The sequence below is a fragment of the Bos indicus x Bos taurus genome, chromosome 3, assembly GCF_003369695.1.
Source record: "Bos indicus x Bos taurus breed Angus x Brahman F1 hybrid chromosome 3, Bos_hybrid_MaternalHap_v2.0, whole genome shotgun sequence".
Lineage (NCBI taxonomy): Eukaryota > Metazoa > Chordata > Mammalia > Artiodactyla > Bovidae > Bos > Bos indicus x Bos taurus.
In genome coordinates this window covers 13,096,663-13,123,089 of record NC_040078.1, presented here as the reverse complement: position 1 = coordinate 13,123,089, position 26,427 = coordinate 13,096,663, and the positions used below count along the sequence as shown (strand labels likewise).

At 44.0% G+C, this 26,427-nt stretch overlaps 1 protein-coding gene across 2 annotated transcripts in view; it reads left to right on the top strand.

Annotated features, from left to right (window-relative positions):
• LOC113884691 overlaps nt 1-26,094 on the top strand; it is a 49,520-nt gene extending 23,426 nt beyond the window's left edge. Inside the window, exons 3-5 of one of the 2 annotated variants that reach the window (XM_027529553.1) lie at nt 16,486-16,782; nt 18,243-18,377; nt 25,519-26,094. In XM_027529553.1, the coding sequence (XP_027385354.1) occupies nt 16,486-16,782; nt 18,243-18,325 (380 nt within the window). In that variant the 3' untranslated portion in view covers nt 18,326-18,377; nt 25,519-26,094. Of the gene's footprint in view, nt 1-16,485; nt 18,378-25,518 lie in introns of those variants that run through there. The other variant, XM_027529545.1, reaches the window with a different exon arrangement.
• The last annotated feature ends 333 nt before the right edge of the window (nt 26,095-26,427 follow it).

Sequence of the window (26,427 nt, the reverse complement as noted above, 5' to 3'; positions counted from 1 at the left end):
TCCCCAGTCATGTCATACCTCAATGGGTAGAAGAGGAGATTGATCATCTCCTTGAGCAACAGTTAGGGAAACCCGGGAACTATGGAGAAGGGAGGTATTGTGACGACCTCTGCTCTGAATGTGTGTGTGAGTGAACTCCCTGGTTTGTCCTCATTCCAGGGTGACTGTGTGGCTACATGGCCCTCATGGCTTTGGATTCTGAGTGGGTCCTAACCTGCAGTTCCGTGGTGACCTCATATGGCTCAGGGCAGTGTCTGTCTCTGAGGGACCCTGTCCCTCCCTGTGAGTCAGATTCTGGTCAGGGGCTTATACTGACTTGCCAAAGCTAAGAGGTATCTAAGTTCCACATGGAGACATGGCCAGGTGGGCACCTGAATGGTCTCCTCCTGGAGGGGGAACCCACACTTGTTTGTCTTCGTGCCACCAACACAAGGAAGGATACACAGGGAGGGGGAAAACTGGTTACTGATTTGATTTAGAAGTTGTGTATGTCCAAATGGCTCTTTTGCCCTAGGACCCTCTGTCAAAATTATTTTCTTAAAATTTTGAACTCTCATTTCCCCCTTCCATCAGCTGACTCTGAGCCAATTATTGAAAAATTGAATTTTCCTCAAAAAACTTGCCTCTTTTGCCAGGCAGTTCTGCACCTCCTTTTCTCTTGGTCCCTTGAGCCAGCCCGTGTGGAGGGGCACACTCTGACGTGCTCCTGCATACTTTTGGATTCTCATTATGAGGCTGCCTTCCTCTTTCACCTTTTCCTCATGATTCCCTGATTCCCCAAGGGTTTCAGGCCCTTCACCTAGGCAAGGAGTATGCATACTGCTCTCTCCACTTGCTCAGTGCCTTTGAGAGGGTCAATCAAAGGCACTGAGCCCCACCTGAAATTATTCCTCCATGAATCCCATTACAAGGGATTGCCTCCTTTCAGTCCTGTCTCCCTGAGGCATTTAGTGATCAGGGCCATCTTCAAGGAGACCTGTAACTGCGCTGTGTGGGAATACTGGGCTTTCCAGGAGTGGTGATGTCATTGCTACCTAGGCTTTAAGGCCCTAAGACAAGGCCCTTCCCATGTGCACCCCTCTCCTTCCTGGTCAGAGAGGTAGATTACATTTATCAATATGGGGGAAGCTACTCTAAGCCAACTGTTTTAGATCGTATGATGAAAAATTTTAAGAAAAATTTCTCTGGAGACTATGGGGTTAAGATGACCTTGGGAAAGCTCTGCACCCTGTGTGAGTCAGAATGGCCCACCTTCAGGGTGGGTTGGCCTGCAGAGGGTACTCTAGACATTCCTACGGTTAGTGCTGTATACTGAGCAGTGACAGGGACCCCTGGGCACCCAGACCAGTTTCCATACATAGAGTCCTGGTTTCAAACCACCAATCAGCTAACTCCTTGGGTTCAGTTCTGTGCAAACCGGCAGGGACATTGTAGGGTCTTTGTGACCCCGCTGGCTCCAAGAAAAGGCAAAGAAGGACCAAAAAAAGGTTACCCACCAAGGGGACCCTGAAGAAGAGTCCCCTGTGCCTCTGCACTACATTCCAACTGCTCCACCAGTCCTCATTCAGCCTTCTCACCATTTACCAGACAGCTGTTTACCATCTGTGTCACCATCACCTCCAAATCCAGAGCACCCTCCGAGCCCACAGCAACTTTGCTCAGACAACCAGCCGGCTCAACAGCCCTAAGCCCTGCTGATATCTTTACGAGAGACCTGAGGCCCTCTCTAGATTAATGAGGATGACTCTGTCCAGCTAGGATGCCCAGTCCTTTATTACCAACCCTTTACCACTACCAACCTCCTCAACTGGAAACACCACACTCCATCTTACTCAGAGAAACAGCAGGCAATGATTGATCTTTTTCAGTCTGTTTTTCACACCACCAACCTACCTGGGACAACTGTTGTCATCTTTTGCTGACTCTCTTCGACACTGAGAAATGCTGCTGAATCCTTTCAGAGGCTCAGAGATGGATCCAAGGGCAGGGATCAGCTGGTACAGTAGATCCTGCAGCCTGGGCCCTGGGGGCTACCCTGGACCTTCAGCACAACTGAGACTTTAGTGCACTGGATGGAAAGGACTCCCTCAACATGTCCTGGAAAGCACTGCTACAGGGACTGAGGGCAGGAGCAAGAAAACCAACCAATATGTCTAAGACAACAAAGGTGCACCAGAAGCCAGGTGAATCACCCATGGAGTTCTATGAGAGACTGTGTGAAGCATTCTGGGTGTGTACCCCTTTTGACCCTGCAGTGCGAGAAAACCAACACATGTTCAATGCGGTGTTTGTGGCTCAGTCTTACACTGACATCTGACATAAGCTCCAGAAACTTGACAGCTTCACTGGAATGAATGCCACTCAGCTGCTGGAGGTTGCAAACAAGGTGTTTGTGAACCACTATGAGAAGCCCAAAGGATGGCTGACAAGCAAATGAAGCAGAAGCTGTGGCTGCTGGCTGCTGCACTGGGGAACCCAGATCCAGTGAAACAGACTGTTCCCCCTTGGAAAGGGAAAGACAAGAAGAGACCACTCTTACATCTTGACCAGTGCACCTATTGCAAAGAGACTGGACACTGGAAGAATTAATGCTTCCATTGCAGAAGGATGTGTGAATGGTCAAAGAAGTTCAATCAACTCAATAAAGGAAGGTACCAGCCTGAGCCAGTCATCCAAGACTTTATTGGCCTGGCAGGGAAGAATCAGACTAGGAAGGACCAGACTCCCTGACCCTGGTCTCCTGGCAGCCTATGGTGGCAATGAAAGTAGGGAGGGCAATTAGTGACTTTTATGGTGGACTCTGGAGCTGAATGCTCTGTGATAATCACACCTGTGCTCCCCTCCCAGGTCGAACAGCAATTATCATCAGGGCCACAGGGGACAGGACTGCCCACTCATGCCAGCAAGTCCCCTAGTGACTCATGAATTCCTGTTCTTACTGGAGTGCCCTATTCCCCTACAGGGCAGTGATTTACTGACAAAGCTTGGAGTGCAGATTACCTTTGCCCCCAGGAAGCATGTGAGCCTCATCCTGTGGAGCCAATCAACTCTGATGATGGCTGTGACCATGCCCAGGGAAGATGAAATTTGCCTCTATTCTTCAGACAGAGAACAGACAAATCCAACCAACCTGCTAAGAGTTTCCTGCTGTCTGAGCAGAAAAGGGGCCCCCAATTTTAGCCAAAAATCACACACTCATCATGGTGGACATGAAGCCAAGGGGCACTCCTCTCAGAGAAGCAATATCCAGTGTCACAGGAGGCATGCCTGGGAATTTGAGACCACACCCAATGCCTGCATGGCACCAAAATTTTGATTGTCAGTCTCCCTTAAACACTATGCTCCTACCAGTTAAGAAACCTGGAGGGAACTACTGTCTCCATAACCTGTATCTCAGCACCATCATCAACACAATGATCACTAGCCATCCAGTGGTCCCAAACCCTTACACACTCCTGAGCCTCTTACCCATCTATGCAAGCTGATTCACCTGTCTCAATCTCAAGGACTCCTTCTTCTGTCTCCGCTGTCATGGGCCAGCCAGTCCTTCTTTGCCTTTGAGTGGGAAGACCCACACACCAGGAGACAGACACAGCTGACTTGGACCTGACTGCTGCAAGGCTTCAAGAACGCACCTACCCTGTTTGGTGAAGTCCTGGCTATGGGTCTTGCTGCCTTCCCCAGAGAAACCTTGAACTGCACCCTCCTCCCGTACATAGATGACCTGTTTCTAGCCAGTCAAACCAGAAAGGACTGCTAGAAAGCCACCAAAGCCCTGCTGGCTCTACTCTCCACCACAAGGTACAAGATGTCATGGAAAAAGGTTCCGATCTGCAGACAGGAGGTCAGTACCTTGGGTTTATTATCTCTAGAGGCCACTGGGCACTTGGGCATGAGAGGAAACAAACTATCTGCTCAATACCTCAGCCAGGCACCAAGAAATGTTTGTGAGTTCCTTGGGGCTGCCAGATTTTGCCGGATCTGGATATTCGGTTTTTCTGAAATTGCCAAACCATTGTATGAAACCACAGCAAGGTCTGGTAAGGACCCCCTAGAGTGGGGGCCTAAACAAGAAAAAGCCTTCAGGGAGATAAAGAGACTTTTGACCACCGCTCCAGGATTAGAGCTGCTAGATGTGACGTGGGACTTTAACCTCTTCGTGCATAGAAAAATCACACTGCACTTGGGGTCCTCACACAGTTGGGCCATGGCAGTGCCTGGTCACATATCTGTCCAAATGACTGGATCTTGTGACCACGGGATGGCCTCCATGTCTCCAGGCATTAGCTGCCACTGTGGTCCTGGTTAGAGAAGGTAAGCTTACACTGAAAGTGAAAGTGAAGTTGTGTTCAACTCTTTGCGACCCCGTGGGCTGTAGCCCACCAGTCTCCTCCATCCATGGGATTCTCCAGCCAAGAACACTGGAGTGGGTTGCCATTTTCTTCTCTAGGGGATCTACCCGACCCAGGGATTGAACCCGGGTCTTCCGCATTGTAGGCAGACGCTTTACCGTCTGAGCCACAAGGGAATGCTTACACTAGTACAAAATATAAATGTAAAATTTCCCCATGCTATTATGGTGCTGATAAACAGCCAAGGGCACAAGTGGCTCACCAACACCAGGATGACTCATTGTTATGGACTACTCTGCAAAAACCCACGGGTCCACTTTGAGACTGTGCAGATGCTGAATCCCACTATCTTCTTACCTAAGGAGGCGTGAAACCCTGATCATAACTGCAAAGAGGTCATAGATGAAATTTACTTGAGCAGACCAAGCCTGATGGATATTCTCCTCCAAAACCCAGAACTGGAACTGTTCACTGATGGAAGCAGTTTCGTCAGGGCAGACAACACAAGGCAGGTTATGCAATAATGACAACAGACAAGATAGTTAAGTATGAGGCTTTGCCACAAGGGTAGGCAGCACAACGGGCTGAGCTATGGGCACTTATTCAGGCACTAAGGCACACTGAAGGAAAGCGAGTCAATATCTACACTGACTCAAGGTACGAGTTTGCTGCTTTACATGTTCATGGAGTCCTTTATAAAGAAAGGGGACTACTGACAGCAGGGGGAAAGGAGATCAAAAACAAAGAAGAAATTCTTCAGCTGTTGGAGGCAGTTTGAAAGCCTTCCCAAGTGGCAGCCATCCATTGCAAAGGCCATCAAAGAGGAACTGATCTAGTTAGCAAAGGGAATCTATTGGCCGACCAGAGAGCCAAGAAGGCAGCAACCCAACCAAGTCCCACAGTAGGCCCTGAGCCAATTTCTAAGGTACTCTTGGCACCAGAATTGCCTCCATTCCTGAGATATACCAAGGAAGAAGATCAATGGGCTTTAGATGAGGGTGGAACAAAAGAAAAAGAGGGTTGGTGGAGGCTTCCAGACCAAAGGGTCTTTGTCCCCAGCAATATAGCAGTCCAGCTGATGAAACAGCACCGTGAGACAACTCACTTAAAGAAAACTGTGCTGGAAAGTTTACTGAGCTGCTACTATTTCGTTCCTAAGTTCCCAACCCTGTGTCCCCAGATCAGTGCTAGGTATGTGACTTGTATGCAAAACAATGCCAGCCAAGGACCAAGACCCAGCCCAGGAGTTCACACAGTTGGGACACTGCTCTTTGAAGATTTAGAAATTGAATTCACAGAAGTCAAGCCCTGCAAGTGTTCTAAATATTTAGTTGTGGTAGTCTGCACCTACTCGGGATGTGCTGAGGTCTATCCCAGGCATGTGAGGTGGCCAAGGCCCCACTAAGAGAGATAATCCTGAGATATGGGCTACCTCTCTGTATAGGGTATGACAACAGGCTGGCCTTTGTGTCTGAGATAATCCAGACTTTGTCCAAGACACTGAGAGTCAAATGGAAGCTCCACTTTGTGCCTGCTTACAGGCCACAAAGCTCAGGGAAAGTTGAGCACATGAATCAGACTACGTTAGTTAAGCTCTGTCAGTAGAGAGCCAGTTACCTCGGGTCGACATGCTACCTCAGCTTTGCTCTGAGCCCAGTGCTCCCGGAGATCCTCAGGCTATTCTCCCTTAGAGGTCGTATACGGGAGACCACCCCCAGTGATAGGGAAGCTCAAGGGAGACTCCCAACAACTAGCTGATCTGAAGATGTCCTGACACCTCCAGGCCCTGGGAAGAGTCTTCCGCCATATCACTTGAGAAACCTTAGAAAGGACCCCCTGTTCCTTTGGGGAATTGGGTTCATTCCTATAAGCCAGGAGATGAGGTACGGGTTAAAGATTGGAAATAGGAACCACTTCAGGCAGTCTGGACAGGCCCTCAAACAGTTGTCCTGGTGACCCCTACTGCTGTTAAGTTACATGTGTCACTCCGTGGATTCACCATACCTGGGTGAAGATAGCAGCACCTCTAGAAGTGCAAGAGAACTGGACTGCTGAGGCTCATCTGAACCAGCCATTTTGGGTCTTCCTTCATAGACACCCAAATCCTGCCCAAGATCTTCAACCCTGCTCCAGTCACTCCAGGGTTGGCTGGTCCACACATGATGGAAATTGAGGAATTTGATAAGGGACATCTGAAAGTCAGGGTTATGATGACACCCTGCCAAGTAAGGACTGGTTGCACCACTGGCCTTGATGCTTTCTGTGGGTCAAACATGAGGGATTGCTTTGGCTACAATCTATCCCAAAATTAATGGAATTAATAATGGAATCAAATGTTTTGTATAATAGCAGTTTATATCCTGCTGAGCTATAGTGTATTAGAAAGTAAAACAGACCCCACATGTACTCCATGCATTCACATGACTAGATCAGGTCAGGGGGTAACTTGGACCTTGCTTCACCATACTCACTTCCCCAGCCAAGGAGAGGCCCAATGAAACCTGTGTTCATAACAAGGCAACCTATTCTATTTGTCAACAAGAAGGCCAGTATATTTGTTTTGACCACCAGATTCCCCTCCTAATGTAGATTGGTTAGAGGTTTGGCACCAAGAAGGAGGGCTTCTGACTAACCAGATACGAATTACAAATTTAGAATTTCTGGTGTCAGTTCACTTTGATGTGTGTGCTGCTATTAACAGAAACCCCTCAGTTCAGTTCAGTTCAGTTCATTCGCTCAGTTGTGTCCAACTCTTTGCGACTCCATGAATTGCAACACGCCAGGCCTCCCTCCCTGTCCATCACCAACTCCCAGAGTTCACTGAGACTCACGTCCATCGAGTCAGTGATGCCATCCAGCCATCTCATCCTCTGTCGTTCCCTTCTCCTCCTGCCCCCAATCCCTCCCAGCATCAGAGTCTTTTCCAGTGAGTCAACTCTTTGCATGAGGTGGCCAAAGTACTGGAGTTTCAGCTTTAGCATCATTCCTTCCAAAGAACACCCAGGGCTGATCTCCTTTAGAATGGACTGGTTGGATCTCCTTTTGGTCCAACGGTCTCTCAAGAGTCTTCTCCAACACCACAGTTCAAAAGCATCAATTCTTTGGTGCTCAGCTTTCTTTATAGTCCAACTCTCACATCCTTACATGACCACTGGAAAAACCATAGCCTTGACTAGACAGACCTTTGTTGGCAAAGTAATGTCTCTACTTTTGAATATGCTGTCTAGGTTGGTCATAACTTTGCTTCCAAGAAGTAAGTGTCTTTTAATTTCATGGCTGTAGTCACCATCTGCAGTGATTTGGGAGCCCAGAAAAATAAAGTCAGCAACTGTTTCCTCATCTATTTGCCTTGAAGTGATGGGACCAGATGCCATGATCTTAGTTTTCTGCATGTTGAGCTTTTTCTTTTTTTCCTTGCTGCAATATTTTTTAATATTTTATTTTTTAACTTCACAATATTGTATTGGTTTTGCCATATATCAACATGAATCTACCACAGGTATACATGTGTTCCCCATTCTGAACGCCCCTCCCACCTCCCTCCCCGTACCATCCTTCTGGGTTGTCTCATTGCACCAGCCCCAAGCATCCAGCATTGTGCATTGAACCTGGACTGGTGACTCATTTCAATTATGATATTATACATGTTTCAATGCCATTCTCCCAAATCATCCCACCCTCTCCCTCTCCCACAGAGTCCAAAAGACTGTTCTATAGCTTTAAGCCAACTTTTTCACTCTCCACTTTCACTTTCATCAAGAGGCTTTTGAGTTCCTCTTCACTTTCTGCCATAAGGGTGGTGTCATCTGCATATCTGAGGTTATTGATATTTCTTCCTGAAATCTTGATTCCAGCTTGTGTTTCTTCCAGCCCAGCGTTTCTCATGATGTACTCTGCATATAAGTTAAATAAGTAGGGTGACAATATACAGCCTTGACGTACTCCTTTTCCTATTTGGAACCAGTCTGTTCCATGAATACTATAAAATGTGGGGCTTATCATGGGACAAGAGTACGTGTTTAATGACAAATATATGTGTGAATTAGCATCCACCCACTCCTCTTGCTATGGTGATTACTGGGCTTACTGCTCTCACTGGAGTTGTGTCATATGGACAACCTGAAAAGATAAAAGAAGATAACTCTCCTTCAAAAGGGAACTGTTGGCCCCAGTTGAGAACTAGGGCTGAGCACCGAAGAATTGATGCTTTTGAACTGTGGTGTTGGAGAAGACTCTTGAGAGTCCCTTGGACTGCAAGGAGATCCAACCAGTCCATTCTGAAGGAGATCAGCCCTGGGATTTCTTTGGAAGGAATGATGCTAAAGCTGAAACTCCAGTACTTTGGCCACCTCATGCGAAGAGTTGACTCACTGGAAAAGACTCTGATGCTGGAAGGGATTGGGGGCAGGAGGAGAAGGGAACGACAGAGGATAAGATGGCTGGATGGCATCACTGACTAGATGGACGTGAGTCTGAGTGAACTCCAGGAGTTGGTGATGGACAGGGAGGCCTGGCGTGTTGCGATTCATTGGTCGCAAAGAGTCGGACATGACTGAGTGACTGATCTGATCTGATCTGATCTAATCCTGTCAGTTTCACTATCTTCAACCCTGGGAACTCAAAATGAAAAAACATGGATTCAAAATTGGTAATTATATCAATGGGAGAGGTGCTGACCCAGGAACTGTGTTGGATTTCCAGAGTATTTCTGTTTCATTCCTGGCATCTACACACAAGCTCTTCCATTCTTTTTATAAAGAGATAGAAAGTGGTCCCCATCCTGTTTCAGTTCAAACTAAAACCCTGTTCTTAGCTCTAGCAGAGACCATAGCCGACATTAATGGTTATTTCTTGCTATGTGTGTGGGGTAACTATGATGGGAGAAAAATGGCCCTGGAAAGCTAAAGAATCAGATCCCCAGAGACCCTTCAACAGCTCAGGGGAATTCAAGAAAACCAGGGTCAGAATTTGGCATTTGAAGGCTTCCATAATTGGCAAGAACTGTCTGGTGCTGTGGGGCCCAATATTCAATGTTCCGGTAGGAAGCCTCATTGTCTTGGACAAAGATATTATAATGCAACTACTCACATCTCTGATTGATGGGGAAACACAAACCATACAGAGCCTAATCCTCACCCTCTAGCAAGCTTCCCCAGTTTAAAGACCAGATGGGATGACTTGTCCACTGAAGGCCATTGGCCTGCTCCAGAAGGATTATTATACTGGATTTGTGGGGCTAATGCATATTCAATTTTGCCAGCCAGCTGGTCAGGAGGTATGCTTATTGGGGACTTTCCATCTCTCCTTTTTCCTACTTCCCCTAGCCCAAGGTGAATCATTGGGAGTCCCAGTTTATAAAGACAGAGGCCTCATCAAAAAGCGCAGATCTCTACAGATTGGAAATTAGAAAGTTGATGAATGGCCTCCTGAATGCCTAATCCTATACTATGGGCCAGCTAATTGGGCAGAAGATGGGTCCTGGGGATACCAAACCCCAATTTACATGCTTAACAGAATTATTTGGTTCCAGGCAGTGGTTGAGATCTTTACTAATGAAATGGTCAAGTTTCATAACTTATTGGCAGAACAACAAATCAAGGTGCATAATGTTGTCTATCGGAAACACCTGGCTCTAGATTACTTACTGGCTACAGGGGGTGGGGGTGGGGGCATCTGTGGGAAGTTCAATCTTAGCAACTGTTGTCTACAGATAGATGATAAAGGCAAGGTCATAGAAGAAATAACCAGGAAAATGACTAAAATAGCTCATGTTCCAGTCCAGACTTGGAAGGGATGGAATCCTGGAGAGCTACTTGAGGGATGATTTTCTTATCTAGGAGGATTCAAAACTCTAGTATGAATAGTCCTACTCTTCCTTGGGACCTGCCTCCTCTTATCGTGCCTTTTGCCATTCATCAATCATGAGGACAGTTTCCAGCCTAGCAGAAGCTGCCGCAGATGGAGGGCACCACACACCTCCTAGCCCTGAGAGGTTATTAGCCCCTGGGCCAAGAAAATCAAGAAGTTGATGCCTTATATGATTTAAGGGGCTTCAAGAGGGGAGACTGAGGAGGAAAATTTAAAACTTACATGCAGAAATAACTTCATGCTAGTTCTGCTTCTGTAAAATATGCTTGCTGCACCGAGATAGGAACAAGATGACCTAGCAATCGACTATTACCATAAGATGTTCTGATAAGTATGGAATGTTCTGTTTCTGCTTCTATGAGTTTCTGTTTGGCAATTCCCTGCACATAACCCATAGCAACTCCTGTGCTGTGTAACTGCCCATATCACATAGCAACCAGGTAACCAATCAACCAGTGCCAAGTGTAATTGTGTGTACTGAACCTATAAGAGTAAAGTTCACCCTGAGTTCAGGCTCCTAGAACTTCAGAGTGCTAGGTCATCTGGGACCACTGGCTTAATAAACCTGAGTTCTCCAACCTCCAGGTGTGGTGCTTGGTTTCTCAACAGTCGTATTTTTGCAACATGGCCACTGATGAGTTTTCCAAATTTACTGGCGTATTGAGTTCAGCACTTTAACACTATCATCTTTTAGGATTTGAAATAGCTCACCTGGAATTCCATCACCTCCACTAGCTTTGTTTATAGTGATGCTTCCTAAGGCCCACTTGACTTCATACTCCACGATGTCTGGCTCTAGGTGAGTGATCACACCACCATGGTTATCTGCTGCTGCTGCTGCTAAGTCGCTTCAGTCGTGTCCGACTCTGTGCGACCCCATAGATGGCAGCCCACCAGGCACCCCATCCCTGGGTTTCTCCAAGTAAGAACACTGAAGTGGGTTGCTATTTCCTTCTCCAATGCATATAAGTGAAAAGTGAAAGTGATGTCGCTCAGTCGTGTCTGACTCTTAGCGACTCCATGGACTGCAGCCCACCAGGCTCCTCCATCCATGGGATTTTCCAGGCAAGAGTACTGGAGTGGGGTGCCATTGCCTTCTCTGGCCATGGTTATCTGGGTCATGCATATTCAAAAGCAGAGACGTTACTTTGCCAACAAAGGTCCGTCTAGTCAAGGCTATGGTTTTTCCTGTGGTCATGTATGGATGTGAGAGTTGGACTGTGAAGAAGGCTGAGCGCTGAAGAATTGATGCTTTTGAACTGTGGTGTTGGAGAAGACTCTTAAGAGTCCCTTGGACTGCAAGGAGATCCAACCAGTCCGTTCTGAAGGAGATCAGCCCTGGGATTTCTTTGGAGGGAATGATGCTGAAGCTGAAACTCCAGTACTTTGGGCACCTCATTTGAAGAGTTGATTCACTGGAAAAGACTCTGATGCTGGGAGGGATTGGGGGCAGGAGGAGAAGGGAACGACAGAGGATGAGATGGCTGGATGGCATCACTGACTCAATGGACTTGAGTCTGAGTGAACTCCGGGAGTTGGTGATGGACAGGGAGGCCTGGCGTGCGGCAATTCATGGAGTCGCAAAGAGTCGGACACAACTGAGTGACTAAAGTGAACTGAACTGAAGATCTTTTTTGTATAATTTCTGTGTATTCTTGCCACCTCACTTTATATCTTCTCCTTCTGTTAGGTCCATACAGTTTCTGTCCTTTATTGTGCCCATCTTTACATGACAAGTTCCCTTGGTATCTCTAATTTTCTTGAAGAGATCTCTAGTCTTCCCCATTCTATTGTTTCCCTCTTTTTCTTTGCATTGATCACTGAGGAAAGCTTTCTTATCTCTCCTTGCTATTCTTTGGAACTCTTCATTTAGATGGCTATATCTTTCCTTTTCTCCTTTGCCTTTCACTTCTCTTCTTTTCTCAGCTATTTGTAAGGCCTCCTCAGATAACCAGTTTGCCTTTTTGCATTTCTTCTTGGGATTGATTATGAGCACCACCTCCTGTACAATGTTATGAACCTCCATCCATAGTTCTTCATTAGTATTTATTTGTCATAATAATTATTATTCTTTATAGGACTCAGTTTATTTGATTTGTATATTAATTTTCTATTGCTTCTATCACAGATTAGTATAAAGTTTGAACAGGGAAAGTAAGCAGGAAGCCCAGTTGTGGAGAGCTCAGCTATTTTTATTCTTGGTTTTCTGTTGCCTTCCTTCTACAAGTGTATTAGAGAACCATTGGAGACAGAAAACTATGAAGTGTTGATTTTTAGAAATGACTATGAAAGCTTTTATCACTGCTATACCGTTAAGAGCCTAAGCTCTACGCTTTTTGAAATTTTAGGGACAGTGAGCCTATAATTTCAAGATACCTTAAATAGCAAAATTTGAACCACATCTTCCAAGTGCCATTCTTCATAAATCTATTTAGAATCAAGCTTAAAAATCACCACCAGCAATCATTTTCATAGCCTATATGGCAACTTAACATTCTTCTATTTAATTTTTCAGCACTGCTTTATTATAAGACATAGTTTGCAAAAAATAATAAGTTATTTTTATTGTAAGCTGAAAAGAATGAGAATCATAGAGTAGATCTGCAGCAATCTCTTCTGAGGAAGGCAAGAAAAATAGACATTTCAACTGCGCCTTTAGATTCGCAATCAGGTTGTTGGAAACAAATAGCCCCAGGTCATTCACCTTTGCCGGGGTCCAGCCCCGGCTGATCCAGGGTATTCGAAGGAGAGATGGCATAGGTGACCTATTTATTTAAATATTTATCAAAGATATAAAGAGTAATAGAATGAGGATAGCTCAGTGAGGAAATTCAGTGGAGAAAAGAGGCTGAGTAGCTTGGTTTAGGCGGGAGACCAATAAAACTTCAAGACAAGAAGTTTGCACCACTTACGTAGGCCGCAGGCATCCTTCTGTTCTCCCGAAGGAGAGGAGACACTGAGGCCTCCCCGGTCGGATCTTAGAAGCCCAGGTATAATTAGCAAGCATGTCGGGTTCCGTGCTCCAGATATAAACTCAGCCAGAATTTGGGAGAGAGAGTGACACGGGGAGACCAAGTTTCGGTGAACAAGGCCTGCACTTTATTTTCCAAAGTAGTTTTTATACCTTAAGTTATGCATAGAGGATAATGGGGGAAGGGGTAGAGTCATGCAGTAAGCCAGGCTTTCTTCCTGCAAACTTATCATACGCAAAAGTTCAGGTGAATTACATCATCTTCTGGCCTGGAGGCCTGTTAACATTTTAAGAAACTTATTTTTCTCTAAAGGTGATTATTCTAAAGTCAGGCGCCAGTCTCCAAAAAGCATTGGATAGAGTTGCATTCCTATAGGGCAAAGGTGAGGTGGGCTCAATCAAGAAAAGAATTAACTCAAGGGTCCAAGGTTACAAACATTGAGGCTACTACTTACATTTCTATAAACCCATTATATCAATCAATACTCTGCCAAGGACACAATAGGTAAGGGGTATGGTAAGTACTTAGCAGCAAACATTGGCCCAATAAGTGAAAAACCCTTCACCAATACAATTTCTAATCAATCTTTTAACTACTCAAAGGACTCTGTGTTTAGACAGTTTAGAACATCTCCCGCCTCTCTCAGTTGGGAGGCTCTGAACAATCACATGTGGCCGGAAAAACCTATTCAGGCAGGCTAGAGGATTTCCAAAGGAGTTTGTAGGTTGAAACACTGTCACACCCAGGAATTATTAACTGGAGCTGTAAGCTAACTCTTTTTTCAGAGAGAGGTAGTGGGGAACAGCTCCCTGTAAAGTCAGAGGGGTAGGTGAGAGCACAAAGCAGAAAGTAGGCAGACTCTGGTTTGGGGGGTAGATGCTCGAGAATTTCCAGGGGGACTCCTGAGGCTCAATCCCGCCTTTGCGTATGCCGAGCCTCCTTCCTCATGACCTTTGCCACGGGCGGAGTTCCTCACGCTGGCTCCCGGCAGTGATAGAATTCCAGTTGAGCTATTCCAGATCCTGAAAGATGATGCTGTGGAAAGTGCTGCACTCAATATGCAATATGCACTCAATATGCAATATGCCAGCTCCCGGCACACCTTAAAACCTAAATAAAGAAACAAACAATCAGCCAACCTGAGGTGTAGAATTGGTATGGAATTTAAAGGCTCAAGAGACAGTTTTCTATGACAGTTAACCTGGGGTATCCTCTAATGCACATTGATGAAGTCTCCTTTATGTACAGTTGGAAAGGTCCCCTGGAGGAGGAAATGGCAACCCACTCTAGTATTTTTGCCTAGAGAATCCCATGGACAGAGGAGCCTGGCGGGCTACAGTCCATGGGGTTGCAAAAAGTCGGACACGACTGAGTGACTAGTCTGAGTGACTAGTGGCTTAAAACACAAAAGTATTATTTTATCTTTCTGGATATCAGAAGTCAGATAGGGGTCTCACTGGGCTAAATCAAATCAATTAAAACAAAATTATCACAACCAAGAAATTGAGAATTATGTTTTATTTGGTGGACATTTTTACGATTTCAAGCCTGAGAGACAGCATCTCAAGTAACCCTGAGAGAACTGCTCTGAGTAGGCAGAGGAAGGAGTCAGGTCATATGTAAGTTTGCAACAAGGGGCAGGTAGTCTGAACATCAAAAGACAATTACTAATTAAGGAAAAACAGATATCTCAAGGAATTTAGCACTCTTCTATGTGTGGGAAGGTAGAAAAGTCTGGGCTTACTGAAATCATTCCTTTCATATTCAGCTCAGCTCTCTGGGGCTTTTTCACACCCCCCCTGTCCCCACCACCCCAGGTCCTCAGGGATCACCATGGGAAATGACTGATGGCTGCAAGATAACAGGCACTGTTCTTCCTGGGTCCCTTCTGAGCTCAGAAATTCACATTTGGGGGCTGGAATCACTGATGGCTGTGACATACTTGTTTATTGATATGGCAGGAAATTCTCCATTTCTCAGTGCTGTCGGGGCTGTGTGCCTTCCTGGAGGTTCCAGAGGAACAAACATTTTCTTTCACCTTGTACCTTTTAGTGGCTGCCTGCATTCTTTGGCTCATGGTCACACTTGTCCATCTTCAGAGCCAGCAATGGAGGGACAATTCCTTCTCACATTGATCTCTCTGACCTCCTCCTCTTCTTCCTCCTTCTTCTTGTAAGGACCCTTGCAATTACCTTGGTTCCAACCAGATATTCCAGAATAATCTCCCTATTTGAAGGTCAGCTAATAAATATCCTTAACCCATCTGTTACTTTCATTTCCCTTTGCCAAATATCCTAACACATTCGGAGGTTCTGGAATTGGGGCCCTATGCATCTACCACAATTTGGAAATCCACATGTAGGCAGTCCTCCCTGTCCTCTCTCTTCTTACCAGCCAGAGGTTTCAATTCAGTTCAGTCACGCAGTTGTGTCTGACTCTTTCCCACTCTCTGGACTGCAGCATGCCAGGCTTCCCTATCCATCCCCAACTCCCAGAGATTGCTCAAACTCTGGTATGAAAAGGTCAGAGATATAATTGCTCACAAAGACCCCTCAAATCTAGCTCTCAAATCCTCAATAGATATAGGGGAAAATTTACACTGCGATACGTCTTAAGAGCCTCATTTAGTCAACTCTTTTTTTCCCCTAAAGTTTCTGTTGCATAGGGAAATATCTGCTATGAGAGTGACTTTGACAGCTTTTGTTTCCCATGTGATATCTATGACAAACTTGTTAGTGACTTATCTGCCTGTGTGGACCTCAAGTTTAGTGGCATGTTCTAACCACACTTGGGTTGTAGTTGCTGGTCACTACCACTGCGTCTCTCAGAAATGTCTCTACTTTTGGCATCCAAGCATAGGCCATATGTCAATGCTCCATAAGGGCCGTACAGTCCCAGGCATCATCTGAACAGGAGAAGCAGGGCAATGGTCCTGGACCAGATCAAGTCCTTCCTTCCCCGACTTCTTCCCCTGGAAAGAAGGAAACATCCCAATTTCTTATATTCAATGAATCCTGGAAGGTGAGGTCCAGCATATAGCTTTTCTTTTTAATGGAAGAATTTTAAGGCTTAGTAATCTAGGAAGATCACATAGGGCTTACCTCAATTGTTTCCTTTCCTATTGTCATTGCTGTATATTGGGGATTTGGGAAAATGGTGTTTCTTCTGGAAAATGCATTCACCATCCTGAGAGGGAGGTTGCCTGAGCTTCAGTGAGACAATGGATGAGAGAATGTGAACTGCCGTGTTCTCCACACATGTGATGCTCCGTTCTTTTGTCTCACCTGCCCCAGAGCCCTTGATCCTTCCTGAGATCCTGGTGAAGTCATCATCCACCACACCGAGCTGGTGCAATGTCACCCTGGAGTGCAAGTCCCCAGGAAACAGAGAAGACCTGAAGGTAACCTGGGAGAGCAAGGGCCTTCCCAGTGAGCTGGCGTGGAGTGAGACACCAGAACTAGCCCCCAACACCTGGCAACTGACTATGAACTTGTCTCTGAATAAGCCCAATGCCATCCTCAACTGTGTGGTCAGCAACAATGTGGACAAGAAAACTGCCTCTGTAGACTTTGTGCAAGTCTGTTCCCATGGTGAGTGCAAGCTGCCAGAGGGGAGGGACACTCCTGAAGTTCAAGTGTACTGGGGTGAGAGCTCTGGGCTTTTCTCCCCACTCTGTTATTAGCACCACCTTCCACCAGGGCCACCCCATACAGGAGCCTGCAAAGCACAACCAATTTGCTTCTGTTTTTAAATTTCTCTCACATCCATGCTCTCCTCTCCACCTCTTGCCATTGCTGGTCCAGACAGTAGCCTTCCAGTACCTCTCCCCACATCATTCATCATTCATTGTGTGTCTATTGTGGTCTTTAGAAAAAGTGAATTGGATTGTGTCAACTGTGTCATCTGGGGGATTTGACCTCCAGTGTCTCCCTGTAGGATTCAGGGCTCAAATGCTTCTCTGCCCACGTCTCTCTCCTCATGTATTTCACACTGGATTGCTTAACTAGAGACCCTGAATGAGTCTTGCTATTAACAGCTTCTGACCCTCTGGAAATGCTGTTTCCTCTGTCATCAGTCCTCCAAAGTCAAGAGCCCTTCACTTTCTTATTTACTCCTGTTGAAGGATGTCTCTCAGTTAAGGCCAGCTTCATGGGGGAGTGATCAATACAGTTACACAGGGTCCTGTGCTTGGTTATGGTTCCGCTCTTAATAAAGTTTGAAGAAAAGGAACCTCCATCTCATTTGGTACAGGACCTTGCAGGTGTTATAACCTTCCAGCATAGACATTATCTTTTTTAAGGAGAGGTCCAAGGCCACCCCACACTGAGTTAACAATGCTGTTTGTGGACTTGTCTCCTGTGCAGATTAGAACACCTTGAGGGCAGAGGCCATGTCTTGTTTTCTTTGAATTCATGTCCCAAGCAAAGATTCAGCAATGTTTGCTCACATTCATTGCTTCATTGAATCATGAATGAATATGTGTAGTTTGCCCTTCTAACCCATCCTCCACAAGGAAGAACTGACCTGCTGGAGGAATCTGATATGTCAGCATTACTTTAAACCCCTATTACCCTCCCCTCAGCCTCATCATGGACTCTCAGATAAAATAAACATTCAGAAAGACCCTTGGGAAGGAGATTCTTTCTCCCTCTTATCCTCTTCACCTGGTTCCTTCCTGTTCTGTTCCTGTCCAGCTTGGAGTGTAGGGTGATGGCAACCCTCAGGTCTGATGATCTGACAATAACATTCCCTGAACATGGTGCTCCTCCTTTCAGAAATTCTGTGCCCACCTTGAATATCTGGGGAACTCCTACTCCTCCCTCAAGACTCAGTTTATGCATTACCTCCTCTGGAAGGCCCACCCTGAAGGCATGTGTACAGATGGTATTTTCTCAGTTCAGTTATGAATGAACCTACTGCACTCTTACCTCTTCAACTTCTGAACCAGGACTTTGGACTTCTCCATATGTTCTATCTCCCTATGGCAATGGTTATTTAAAATTCTGTCTTCCCTTAACTATTCTCCATTCTCTCTGTGTGAGGGAAACAGGTTCACACAGACAGACGATTGCTGACTCCCTTGGAGGCATCCTGTGGACCATCGTGGTTGTGCTATTCTTCCTGGGAACTTGACTGTGCTTTTGGAAAATGTATAAGAGGGAAAGGAACATGGATACCAGAAGAGGCAAGTTGCACTTCTTTTTCCTCCTCAGATAACTCCTCTCTTCCACTGAAACCCTTTTTTCTTCACTTTGCTGCTCAGAGATTTCCCCCTGCAAAAGGGCTGGTGGGTGTGCTAATGGCTTTAGCGTCATAACCATGGAACTAGGTACAGGTTTTTGAGACTGAGATTCAATCTCCACTCTGTGTGTGACTCAGGAGAAGCATTTCAGGAGGACCAGAGGAAACATGATGATGGCAACCGGATAGAGCAGAGTTAAGAAGAGTATCAAGAAGGCATGTACCAGGCAAGAGGTGGGAGCTGTGATCATCGAGGGCTGTACCAGGTTCCTCTGCAGCTGCACTTGTGCTTATCAGACCTAATCACTGCTACTTCTTGTCCCACTGCCTCTTTCTGAACAATCAACAGTATTAACTAGGAAATTTTACATCTGAGACCTGTGTAGTACTGGGAACTTGGGGGGCATCCATAAACAGTGCATGTCAGCAGCATTGGTTCCATGTGGGTTTCTTTGTTGTTTATTGTTTAGTCACTAAGTTGTGTCCTACTCTTTGTGACCCCATGTTCTGTAGCATGCCAGGCTTCCCTATCCTTCACTATCTCATGGGGATTGTTCAGACTCATGTCCATTGAATTAGCAATGTCATACAACCTCTTTTGCCCCCTTCTTATCTTGCCCTCAATCTTTCCTAGCATCAGGGTCTTTTCCAATGAGTCAGCTGTTTGCATTAGGTGGCCATATTATTGGAGCTTCAACTTCAGCATCAGTCCTTTCAATGAATACTCAAGAGTGATTTCTGTTAGGATTGACTGGTTTGATCTTGCAGTCCAAGGGACTCTCAAGAGTCTTCTCTAGCACCACAGTTTGAAAGCATTCATGCTTTGGTTCTCTCTCAGCCTTCTTTATGGTCCAACTCTCACATCCATACATAACTACTGGAAAAATCATATCTTGACTATACAGTTCTTTCTGTTAAAGTGATGTCTCTGCTTTTTAATATTCTGTCTAGTTTGGTCATAGCTTTTCTTCCAAGAAGCAGGAATCTTTTAATTTCATGGCTGCAGTCACCATCTGCACTGATTTTAGAGCCCAAGGAAATAAAATCTGTCACTATTTCCACTTTTTCCCAGTCTGTTTGCCATGAAGTGATGGGACTGGATGGCATGATCATAGTTTTTTGTATGTTGAATTTTAATCCAGCTTTTTCACTCTCATTAGGAGACTCTTTAGTTCCTCTTCACTTTCTGCCATTAGAGTGGTATCATCTATATATTTGAGGTTGCTGATATTTCTCCCAGCAATGTTGATTCCAGCTTGTGATTCATCCAGCCCAGCTTTTCCCATTATGTACTCTGCATACAATTTAAATAAGCAGGTGACAATACACAACCTTGATGTACTCCTTTCCCAATTTGGAACCAGTCTGTTGTTCCATGTCTGGTTATAACTGTTGCTTCTTGATGCGCACATAGATTTCTCAGGAGACAGGTAGGGTGATCTGGTATTCCCATCTCTTTAAGAATTTACCACAGTTTGTTGTGATCCAGACAAAGGCTTCAGTGTAGTCAGTGAAGCAAAGTAGATGTTTTTCTGGAATTCCCTTGCTTTTTCTATAGTACAAGGCATGTAGGCGATTTGATCTCTGGTTCCTCTGTGTTTTCTAAATCTAGTTTATACATCTGGAAATTCTTGGTCATGTACTGCTGATGCCTAACTTGAAGGATTTTGAGTGTTACCTTGCTAGCATGTGAAATGAGAGCAATTGTATTGTAATTTGAACATTCTTTGGTATTGCCTTTCTTTGGGATTGGAATGAAAACTGTCCTTTCCTATGGCCACTGCTGAGTTTTCCAAATCTGGATCTGCTTTATACTTCATCTGCTTTTAGAATCCATTTTCTTTTATTCCCAGGGTATCAGTGAGCAATGTCTGAAAGAAGAGTTGCCTCTCAGCACTGTCTACTCTGTGATCCAGAACACAGGCCAGAGCATGAAGAAAATTAAAAAAACAGGGTACTCTTGGGACACCTCCTCCACTCTGATGCTGACATCCTTCAGACACCCGCTTCTCCAATTCAGTTTCAGCCCCAGCTGCCCCTGGTCTTTTACTTTGACTCATGTGATGCCAGCTCAGCAAGAGACTGAGCTGGAGTTTCAGAGCCAATATTGGGCCAAGTTTTGTCCTGGTCACTTGTTGGATTCCTTTAATGGACCGGAACCTGGTGGTATGAAGTCAACGATAAGAAAGTGAAAGAGAGAGAGAGAAAGAAAGAAAGAAGGAAGGAAGGAAAGACACAGGGACCCAAGCTCGGATGGAGCAAAGGTATTGTATTAGAAGAAATGCAGGTTTACATATCTTTAGTAAGATGATTACTCAGCTGTTACACAGGATGAAATTTTATCAATAGCCACAATATGGATAGTCTAATACATTCAAGGTCGCTGACAGTGAAAAGAGTCACTGAAGGAAGTTACTGAAAGGAATCCAAGCAGATACCTTTTCTCATGATCTCAGTCCTGAGAGCTGCGTGCAGCTCTACTTGTTCTCGGAATAAGAACTGATAAGGAACAGATAATTTATGAGAAACAGCACGTAGGAATCCTCCTGTTAAACATTCCCTGACAATTCCCCTTTATTTATTTATAATATTTGTAAAAAGTGTTCTGACCATTTGAGTTTGTTTAGTTTTAACAACTTTTGCATGAAGGCAATGGTAAATGACAAATATAATTGTCAAGACAATCACAAAAATTACAGTCCCAGACCCGATGCTGTGAATAATGCTTTGAAACTATCTGCTTGGGTCTAGCCCAGATAATCGATCAGCTAGTTGTTCAGCTAAACTTTTCAAATTAGTGGAAAAGGGCAGATTTTTAGAAAAGGTTTCAAAGATTTTTTTTTTTTGGTAATAATTGTATATTCAGAGAGGCATTATCATGTATGTTTTATAAATGAAATTCAGTTTGTTTCCAGTTGTAGGCACTATTGAATTGAACAGGAGTAACACAAAACTGAGTAGAATTTCAATCATATTTTAGCATCACCTGTTTTTGTACATCTATTAATTGATCACCAACCCATCTGATGGTTGTTTTTAGTTCCTGTATTTCATCCTGAATATCTTTGTCTATCTGAGCTTGAGTGTTCCACATAGTATGAGCATCTTTAGTCCAATTTTGGATAAAATTATGTGTTTGAATTGAGGTTTGTAATGCAATGCCAGTGACAGCAGCAGTGGTGCAAATAGCTATTAATCCCAAAATGCCAAAAATCAGCCATCCAATGAATTGTTTAGATCACTGGAGCAATTTAGTAAGTAACTGAGAAGCAAGTCCAGCCATGGGACCTTCTTTCCAGGGCCACTGGAGATTTATTGGTAACCACAGACTACTTTAAGATTGAAGAATCAAAAGGGATTCATTTCTTAAGGAAACAGAAGAGTTGAAACAAGTATATAATTTGCAATTTACATAAGTTATAGAACATAAAGTCTTACTGAATTGTAAACTTCCTATGCTAGAACAAAAGGAAGGGGAACACAAGCTTGCATGAAATATAATTGATTATAACAAAAGAAATAGTTTCTATGACTACGATTGGTACCTATGAAATATCCAGTCCAAGTCCCAAGTTCTTCAGTGCTTGCAGCAAGTTTCCAGATGTTCCATTGTTTAGGCCCAATCTGTTTATCGAGGACGATTCAAGGACCAGGGAGGGCAATTCCACTGTCAAGCCATCCAAGAAGTCCTTTGTCATGGTAATGTTCCACTGTAGTGTTAGTAACCTTCTATGCTACCTGAGTAGCACAGTCACACATCAGATCAGATCAGATCAGTCGCTCAGTCGTGTCTGACTCTTTGCGACCCCATGAGTCGCAGCTCGTGAGGCATCCCTGTCCATCACCAACTCCCGGAGTTCACTCAGACTCACGTCCATCGAGTCGGTGATGCCATCCAGCCATCTCATCCTCTGTCGTCCCCTTCTCCTCCTGTTCCCAATCCCTCCCAGCATCAGGGTCTTTTCCAGTGAGTCAACTCTTCTCATGAGGTGGCCAAAGTACTGGAGTTTCAGCTTTAGCATCATTCCTTCCAAAGAAATCCCAGGGCTGATCTCCTTCAGAATGGACTGGTTGGATCTCCTTGCAGTCCAAGGGACTCTCAAGAGTCTTCTCCAACACCACAGTTCAAAAGCATCAATTCTTTGGCGCTCAGCCTTCTTCACAGTCCAACTCTCACATCCATACATGACCACAGGAAAAACCATAGCCTTGACTAGATGAACCTTTGTTGGCAAAGTAATGTCTCTACTTTTGAATATGCTATCTAGGTTGGTCATAACTTTCCTTCCAAGGAGTAAGCATCTTTTAATTTCATGGCTGCAGTCACCATCTGAAGTGATTTTGGAGTTCCCAAAAATAAAGTCTGACACTGTTTCCACTGTTTCCCCATCTATTTCCCATGAAGTGATGGACCAGATGCAATGATCTTCATTTTCTGAATGTTGAGCTTTAAGCCAACTTTTTCACTCTCCACTTTCACCTTCATCAAGAGGCTTTTTAGTCCCTCTTCACTTTCTGCCATAAGGGTGGTGTCATCTGCATATCTGAGATTATTGAGATTTCTCCTGGCAATCTTGATTCCAGCTTGTGTTTCTTCCAGTCCAGCGTTTCTCATGATATACTCTGCATATAAGTTAAGTAAACAGGGTGACAATATACAGCCTTGATGTACTTCTTTTCCTATTTGGAACCAGTCTGTTGTTCCATGTCCAGTTCTAACTGTTGCTTCCTGATCTGCACACAGATTTCTCAAGAGGCAGGTCAGGTGGTCTGGTATTCCCATGTCTTTCAGAATTTTCCACAGTTTATTGTGATCCACACAGTCAAAGGCTTTGGCATAGTCAATAAAGCAGAAATAAATGTTTTTCTGGAACTCTCTTGCTTTTTCCGTGAACCAGCGGATGTTGGCAATTTGATCTCTGGTTCCTCTGCCTTTTCTAAAACCAGCTTGAACATCAGGAAGTTCACGGTTCACATATTGCTGAAGCCTGGCTTGGAGAATTTTGAGCATTACTTTACTAGCGTGTGAGATGAGTGCAATTGTGTGGTAGTTTGAGCATTCTTTGGCATTGCCTTTCTTTGGGATTGGAATGAAAACTGACCTTTTCCAGTCCTGTGGCCACTGCTGAGTTTTCCAAATTTGCTGGCATATTGAGTGCAGCACTTTCACAGCATCATCTTTCAGGATTTGGAATAGCTCAGCTGGAATTCTGTCACCTCCACTAGCTTTGTTCATAGTGATGCTTTCTAAGGCCCCCTTGACTTCACATTCCAGGATGTCTGGCTCTAGATGAGTGATCACACCATCGTGATTGTCTGGGTCATGAAGATCTTTTTTGTATAGTTCTTCTGTGTATTCTTGCCATCTCTTCTTAATATCTTCTGCTTCTGTTAGGTCCATACCATTTCTGTCCTTTATCGAGCCCATCTTTGCATGAAATGTTCCTTTGGTATCTCTGATTTTCTTGAAGAGATCTCTAGTCTTTCCCATTTTGTTGTTTTCCTCTATTTCTTTGCATTGATCACTGAAGAAGGCTTTCTTATCTCTTCTTGCTATTCTTTAATATCCTTTGAGCAGTTAGATACCCACATACCATGGGGTCCCCAGTCAACAATGGTGTAATTGGCCATAAATATTAATTTCCCTGATTTAGCTTGACATTTATCTCAATAAACAGGAGTATATTTAAAGTCTTTATAAGTAAACCCCTTACATTTTAACTTTTGTCCTTTTCCTAGAGTTTTGGGAGTATTGACATGGTTTTTATAAAAGGACAGGACAGTAAATAGTCCACGCACTGTGTGGAAGTTCCCTTTTTGGAGGCAGGATGAAAGCCCATGTTTGTTGATTAACATTAATACATAATTTTATTGGGCCTATGTATAAAGTAAGGATTTCATAGCCTAGAGAAATGTTAATTAGTCTTCCTTCTTCCTCAGGATGAGAGGGCCCCTCCAAACTCCAAGGAGGGGGCATATGTGTTGAGTCATTAGTGGATACGATTAGTCCTATATCTGTCCACTCTACAACCTGCAATAAAAGGGGGGGGGGGCGGTGTTAGATACATAAGTCCAATAAGTGTAATCAATCAAGTCAGCCTGAGCAGGGGAAGCAGAAGCAAGCAAAGCAAGCATAGTGAAAAAAATATTTTCAGGATTCTGAGGCATTTCCTGTTGAGAAATCAGAGGTTCAGCTTGATTAGAAAGGGTTTTTATCTGTCCCCAAGTAGGGAGATCATGAGGTCGATGACGTTGAGTTCGGCGTCTTTTGGAAATTTTTAAAGCTGCCATGGCTTGTATTGGAATTTCTTCCTCCTGGGGTTTTTGTTGTTTCATCTCTAGTTTGAATATTGGGGGCCCCCTCAGGTCTAATCTTTTGAAGAGGAAGCCATGTGAGTTCGTTGAATCCATCTGGAGAAATAGAAGCATACCCCTTTCCCTGTAAGATTAGTTTTCTAGATTTCCGTTGATTAGTTAACCCGTCTTGATACCAAATGGGCAAAGGAAGGGAGGTGTCCTTCAATGTCTCAAAATGTTTTTCTGCTTTTGTCAAAATATCTCCTTGCAAGTTTAAAAAATTTAAAACAAATAAAGCTATATTAACAATAGTTATATAAAGAAAGGAAAGCAATAATGATGAAAACATTCCTAGGAAATATTTCAGTCCAAAAAAAATCATCTAGAGATCAGTTTGGGGACTGGTAGATAATGTCCCCCAAGAGGACACTGAGAAGCTTTTATTTTAAATTGACCTTAACTCTTGACTACCTAAGCCTTTCCTCCTGAGTGTTATTTCCATGAATTTGTTTACTTTTGTGTCAAATGTATGAGGCACCATCTTGCTCAGCCAATGCTACTGTTTCTCTTTTTCACATATGCAAATCAAACAGACCCAATTTTGGCTTTAAGTTAACTTCTTGGTCTTCGGGTGTCTTGGAACTGACAACACTGATAGTGTTAGAGATAGGTTTTTCTGGTTGATACAGTTTATGTCTCATGTTTAACAGATGGGACAGTCACTGGCCTAAAACGTGACTTTGTAGACATATGCACCCATTAAAAAAATGTTTTTTTTTCTTCATTAGGCCCAGGTGTCGGTGGCACAGTCTGTCTAACATAGAGTTCATCAGCTCCAACCAAGGAACGTGTCAGTAAGCAAGCCTGCCCTAACTTCCATGAGGCACCACAGTCTTCCTGCCATCATTGACTAACCATGAAAATTTGGCTGTGGTTTTGAAATAATGGGTTGAGTTCTTCCTCATTCAGTATATACATTTTTCCTGATATAAAAAGAAATGGGATCTGACTGTGTTTTAAATGGTTTGTGTTATTTGGGGCAAAGGATTAGGAACAAACACTCAAACATTTTTTCTTAAGTGAAATTACTGAAAAGCTTATGCAGAACAACTTGACAAATGAAACGCTGTTCATGTCCAAATACCTGACCTTGTCCCTGGAGAAGAAACACAGCCTGGCAGCTATTGAATCTCTCTGTTCAGTGTGTCAAGGAAGATGATTATACTTTCAAGACAGACCTGAAAAGAAGATGAATATTTTGCACTTTTGATACTTTTAGGAACAAATAACTTATTTGGCAAATGGTGTTTTTTTTTTTTTTTTTTAATGTTGTTTTTGTTTTGTATTGTGAAATAGGCACTGAAGCTGATGTTATTTTATTTTAAGAATCTGACAGACTGGAAACAGAAATAAAGCTATATTAACAATAGTTATAGGCTTAAAGAATATATTACATTGGAATCTAGTAAAGTCTGCTCTGGATAAGAAAGATAAAAGTGTTTCTGTGTATTCACCCTTATTTAATTTTTTATTTGTAGTTTCAGTGTGTAATGTGTTTAATTATGTCTTGTGTTTGTGGATTATAAGGAATGTCTATAATTTGTTTAATAGAGAATTAATGCAAAAATTGTTTGAACCGCTTAGAACTATAGGCAGGGCCATTGTCTGTTTTTATAGAATTAGGTATTTTCATTATT